The 6,641-nt window shown below is 32.2% G+C and overlaps 1 protein-coding gene across 2 annotated transcripts in view; it reads left to right on the top strand.

Annotated features, from left to right (window-relative positions):
- The window catches only part of LOC106478540 (glutamine--fructose-6-phosphate aminotransferase [isomerizing] 2-like), a 64,010-nt gene that overhangs the window by 42,924 nt on the left and 14,445 nt on the right, over window positions 1–6,641 (top strand). For both annotated transcript variants that reach the window (XM_013939091.2, XM_013939089.2), the window contains 3 exons: window positions 3,534–3,654; window positions 4,535–4,692; window positions 6,187–6,301. In XM_013939091.2, the coding sequence (XP_013794545.1) occupies window positions 3,534–3,654; window positions 4,535–4,692; window positions 6,187–6,301 (394 nt within the window). The remainder of the gene's footprint in view (window positions 1–3,533; window positions 3,655–4,534; window positions 4,693–6,186; window positions 6,302–6,641) is intronic.

The following is a 6,641-nucleotide window of genomic DNA, read 5'->3' as shown; positions in this document are numbered from 1 at the left end:
TCCAACTTGCTAACTTATTCCCCACACCTATGGAGATATTTTTTTTTTTACAAGCCTTTTATGTGGCACATTGTCAAATGCTTTCTGAAAATCTAGATACACCAAATCTACATACTTACCCTTATCTACATAAGCAGTAACCTTTATAAAGAATGTCAAAAGATTTTGAAGGCAAGATTTTCCCTTAGTGAAACCATGTTGACTATCCAATATTCTAAACTTTATTAAATGATTTTGTAAGCATCTTTTAATGGACATTCCAAAACTTTTCCATAACTGATGTAATGCTAATGGGTGTATAATTACTGGGACAATTTTTATCACTTTCCTTGAAAAGAGGAGTTGCATTAGCTAACTTCCAATCCTCTGGTACCTGCCCACTGTTATTCAAGGACTGACAAAAAATAGTAATAAATGGCTCACATATCCAATCTTTAACCTCCTTCAAAACCATTGGGGAAATATTATTTGGTCCAGGAGTCTTATCATTTTTGAAACTTCCCATTTTTCTTAACCAGCTCAGAATTAATGCAGTCATCATGTTCGGTCTCATTTCCATTTATCAACTGTTCAAGGTGTGGACTACTCCTTAAATTATTGTTAGTGAAAACCAAAATTTAATAACCCAGCCATATCATAATCATCAGATATTAGCCTTCCTTTATCATCCCTCAAGGGTTCAGGATCCTACCCCCATCTTAACATTTTGTTTACTCTTAATGTATTGTATTTAAAGAAATTCTTACTGTTAATTTTTACATCTTCAGCCAACCTTTTCTCATACATTCTTTTTGATATCATAATTTCCTATTTCACCAACTTTCTTGATCTTCTATAAATTTCTAAATCTCCTGTCATACCAGTCAACGTAAATTTCTTAAATTTATCATGCCTCTCTTTAATTTTATCTCTTAAACTCTTTGTGAGCCAACCTGGTTTTTTTTACTTGCAGGTACCCTTTTCTTTCTATAAGGAATATGTTTACTTTCATTATTTAAAAAATTTATCTTTAAAAATTTTCCACATCTGATTATTGTTTCCAAATAACTCAGCTGCCCAATTCACAACAGAGAATTCTTGTTGCATCCCTTCAAAATTTGCTTTCTTGAAATTTATAACCAAAATATATTTATTCCTTATCTCCATATGCAGCAAAACATTGAACCTAATGTTCCCCAATTTCCACACTCTTGACCATTTCTATATTTGAAGTTAACAATAAATCTAAAATAGCATTGTTTCTAGTAGGATCCTCGACTAATTGGTGAAGAAAGCCATCCTGAACAGTTTCCAAAAACCTTTCTCCCTCATGGTTTCACTCTAGAATTTCTCAATCTATATGCCTGAAATTAAAATTGTCCATAATTATGACTTCATTAACAGCTGAAATATTAATCTAATCGTAAAGTTTCTCACTTATTTCACGAATATCATTTGGTGGTCTGTAACCAATTCCTGTTAAATGCCTTTTCCCTTTATATCCACTAATAGAAACCCAAATGGATTCAATCTCCATGCTATTATCTTTGATATCCTCAACTTCAACAGGATCTAACTTGCATTTTACATGTAAAGCCACTCCTCCCCCTCTTTAATACTCTATCCCTATTAAATAGCCGGTAACCTTGTATTTCAAATAAATTTCTGTCATCAAAATCATCTACATTTAACCATGTTTCAGTTATTCCCATTATATCAAAATCTTCTATTCCGACCAATGGTCTAAGGTCATATATTTTATTTCTTATACTTCTAGCATTACAATAGTAACAATTAAGCCTATCCTTACAACTATTTCTATACTCATTTCCTATGCTAAACTTTTCTCTGACTATTATTATTTTTTAATTTAGTTCTTCCTGGCCCTCACCACTGTCTAGTCCTAGTTTAAAACTTCCATTACAGCCGAGTTAATAGCCTTCGCAAACAAGCCACCCCCTACCCTATTTAAATGTAAACCATCCATTCCAAAAAGCTCCCTTCTTCCACTGAACTGATCCCACAAGTCCAGCCAGCAAATCTGCTCATCCTTACATACTAACTTAATCCTAGCATTTAGCCCTAGTGACCTACTTTTAACTTCACCCCGACAGTTAATTCTGGGCAGTATCCCTGAGAAAATTAAGTTATGGCTGTTTTCTTTAAATGCCTTTATCAACCCCTTGTACTTATTAATTAGATCATTTGACCTACCTTTTCCTACATCATTAGCCCATACATACACCATCAAAACTGCATCTCTGCTAGTCCCCTTTATTATATCTCCTGCTCTGTCAGTTATATCCTCCACCTGTGACCCTGGGTAACATAATCTGATTCTTTTTTCCTATTTTACCCCACAGACTATTCTATCTGCATGCCTTGTCAAGAAATCACCTATAACTATAACCTCCTTATCATCCACATCCTTTTCTAACCCTTTTGTTTTACTTCCCTCCAATAGTTCCTCATCTCCAAAAGTCAAGAGCTGAAATTTGTTGCTCAACAGAATAGGCTCATTATAACTCAATTCACTACTTTTTACTCTAATAGCACTCTCTCAATAACTGCTTGAAAGTCATTGTTAGGTGATGTGTCCCTTGCATGTAAAAGCTTAAGTTCCTCCTGAAGTCCTGCTGCCAATTCCCAAAGTCTACACTTCTCTTTATCTATTACCTCTACTTTATTCATGATTGCCTCCAACTTCTCCTCCAACCTACAAACTCTACATAAAAATTGCACATCTTCATTACTAGCTTCCTTAAAAGTAGATTCCAGTCCTGAGTTCCAAAATAAAACTCACTTGTAACACCAATTACACCTAACAAACTGTGAATGCTTATCTCCTACACTAGTCTTAACCATTGTATTTATACATATAGCCTGAAAATAAATATTCAATACCAAATACCAGTAGCCTATTTTTAACACTGTTACTTTTAAGCCTAACGTTTAAGAACCAATTATATTATTTTTTTATCACTACTTTGTCTTCACAATAAAGTAATAAAGTTTATCTATAATTATACAGAACTTAATAATTTATTAGAACAATATACATAACATTAATAGTAAAATGTATTTAGCCTGATTTATATTATAACCTATGTATATCTATAAGCTGAATTTAAACTAATGGATCTAAGTTCAAGTAAACAAGTTAATTCTAAAAACACCAAGAGACAATAAACTAGTTTTTAGATTGTATTTATTTAATAAAACAATGTATTTATCCTGTTTTGCAATTTACCAGTAAGTTGAAATATACCTAAGCCTAAAGTACTGCTACATGTACTAAGCCTATGTTAACATTGTAGTAATTTACACCACTAAATTCTATTAAGAAATACTAATAGTTTCAGGCCAGTAAAAAAAAAAATGTTCCTTAAAGGTCAAAGGATACTTATGTTAGAATACTGGTCTGTATTATTATAAATTATATGCCATACGCAAGTACTTTAAATATTACATAACAAGTTAACCGTATATACCAGATGTCACTTGCATACATTTTTTTTTTTTTTTAAACTCCACTTAATTTTTTTTCATTTCAGACTCGACAAATACTTGAAGAGTTAACAGAACTTCCTGTCATGGTGGAACTTGCTAGTGACTTTCTTGATAGAAATACACCAATATTTCGAGATGATGTTTGTTTCTTTATCTCGCAATCAGGTTTGAAAAATAACTTACATTTTTTTCTATATTTTGAGATGATGTTTATTTTTTTTTTATCTTGGTCAGGTTTGAAAAATAATTTAAAATTTTTCTCAAAACTAACAACAAATTGACATATATAAAACAAACCAACAACCAAGAAGTAACACCTTAATACCCATATGAGATAATTAGTTTGCTGCTGTTATTATTCAATACATTTTCAGGTATAAAATTAGGTAAAATATTATAAGATCCTGGTCAGTCAGAAACCCACCCAAAATTAGGTTTTTCGCTGAAAAAAAAAATTTAGATTTGAGAAAAATGCCATAAAAACCAGATAACACTGACATGTGTAAAAATTTTGCTCTTTCGAAATCAGTTTTCCATTATCTGTGAAGTCGGGAAGTAGCTGATCATTTTTGCCATTTTATCCGAGACCAGAAAGGATGTTTAAATTCTGAAAGCTGTTTTCACCTTTTTAGATTATTCCCCACCTATTGCACCCTTTCCCTATTTATTGTTGATGCTTTTTAAAAAAGTTCATGGCAGTCCAAGGGGTGGGTTTCTCACTGACCGGATCATAACAATCCAAATATACTTTAATCAAAGAAATTAATGTTTACTTTTCATTATTAATCATCCCCAGCAAGTAATTTGTCACAAAGCGTTGGAATGACCATAAAAAAATAAATATTTGACTGACTATTAAGGTTGGTAAATAGTTTTTCTCATCAGCATCACTTAAGTGTAATAGTGTCATTTGTGTAAAGTGTTAGGGAATTTGGGGGTGGTTTTGGCTGGACAGTATATTTACATTTGTTGTAACCTTCCCAGAAAAACTCTGAGTGGTAGAAGCCATTAGAATTTTTACTCTTTGTTCACCCATACTTTCCAGGTGAAACAGCTGATACACTGATGGCCTTAAGATATTGTAGGATGCGTGGTGCCCTAATAGTTGGGATCACCAATACTGTTGGTAGTAGTATCTGTCGGGAGAGTCACTGTGGTGTTCACATTAATGCTGGACCAGAGATTGGAGTTGCCAGTACCAAGGTGAATAAATTAAATAGCTTTCTGTATTTCTCTTTTATGGAGTATAAAATGTTGGAATTACATTTAGACTAAAATCAGTAGTCATGCTCAAAGCAAAAATTATATACTATTGTTGCTATATTCCATAATAGTTAATTTTTGTTTAATTTATACTCTGAGTATTGGACATTTTGAGATCAGATTTGCTTGGCTAAGGGATGGGTGTACAGCTAAACCCTTTCGTGACAGGTGGGTCTTAACTGTGCATGTCACAGTCTTTTAGTGACTTTGAGTAATTCACGTTGAATTTCATTCTTATTGAAGGGGTGGTAAATAAAAGAGAAAAGGGGATGCCTAGAGAAAATGTTGCATTTCTCACCTAGGGGAATTTCAGGATTTTTAAAAATATTTCCTTATAAAATTAAGAACTTAAAGCTTATATACTATTAAAATATGGATTATTAGCTACAATTTTATGCTATACTAATAGGTACAACATAAACAAAAAGTAATTTAATAAAATTTTTAATGTCAATAAATTCATCATTACTCGGACAAACCATAATTTTTATAGCCTTCAATTTTAAATGGATATAGAGCTATCAAATAGATAATCAAACCTCTTGCCACACCCACCTGTCACATCCTCTCTTTCAGGATTTATTAATAGTTCTCCTCTACATTTAATTCTGTATTATGTATAACCAATAGAAAGCCAAGGTTTTCATCTATCGAATGACGTATCATATTAGGTTGTTTTCTGAATGGAGAATTGTCAATTTCTCTGTTAGTACTAACTTCATTCCCATGGGATTAGCTTGAATGAATTTGTAATGGCTCTTGTCACATAGTTAGAAAGCCAGAAAAATTGTCATAGTTAGGGGGACTTGTCTGCATTTTGCATGTTATTATTCTATGTTCTTTGCATTATTTAATTATAATAATATTGTTTATACAATAAAGTACTTAAAGTAACAGACAATATGTAGTGATTATAGAAATTAAGAAGTTTCATATATTTATAAAACTACTAATCAAAAACAAATGTATCAAACAATTAACATAGAGCAAAGAAGGAAAAGAAAAAAATGGTCATTCTTTCCAAACACACCTTTTCAAAAAACAGATGTATCAAACAATTAACATAGGAGAGCAGATAAGGAAAAGAAAAAAATGGTCATTCTTTCCAAACACACCTTTTCAAAAAACAGATGTACCAAACAATCAACATAGGAGAGCAGAGAAGGAAAAGAAACAATGGGCTTTCTTCCCTAACACACTTTTTATAACACTTAGGTTTTCAGAAAGAAAATCAGCTGGTCAAGCATTTTTAATTTGAATATTTGTAAAATGTTTAATACCTTTAATTCTATTTTGCCTTTTTAGGTAATATAGTGGCATAATGTGTGTATTTCACACTAATACATTTAAAAGAAGTGTCCTTTTCAACAGTACATATATTTTTAAGAATGATGATCCAAGATATTTCTTAAGTTTTTTTTTTTAATTTCTTAGGCTTACACCAGCCAGTTCATCTCATTGATAATGTTTGCCCTTGTTATGTGTGATGACAGAATATCGATGCAGCCAAGACGCAGTGAAATAATTCAAGGCCTTAGAGCTTTGCCCGGTGAGTATTTTACATTTTTTTCATAACTCTGTAGTTTTCTTTCTTTTTCAGGTATTTAAAAATGATTTCATTTTGAGAAAATATGATGAAAAATCAGGAAAAACAAAGAAAAATATAACATACACAACACACACAATCAGAAGTTTCAAATTTAGTCTTGCATTGAAAAGATTGCTGAAAATTGTGTAGAAAACTGCTAAGCCCTAGCAAAGGATTTAGATTGTATAATGTAATTAGGGAGGCCCGGCATGGCCAGATGGTTAAGGCGCTCGACTCGTAATCTAAGGGTCGCGGGTTCGAACCTCCGCCTTTGCCTGGTCCCAAGTCCAGGATGAGAAAG

Source organism: Limulus polyphemus, unplaced genomic scaffold (genome assembly GCF_000517525.1).
Source record: "Limulus polyphemus unplaced genomic scaffold, Limulus_polyphemus-2.1.2 Scaffold222, whole genome shotgun sequence".
In the NCBI taxonomy this organism is placed as follows: domain Eukaryota; kingdom Metazoa; phylum Arthropoda; class Merostomata; order Xiphosura; family Limulidae; genus Limulus; species Limulus polyphemus.
This window is presented reverse-complemented; position numbering and strand designations above follow the sequence as displayed.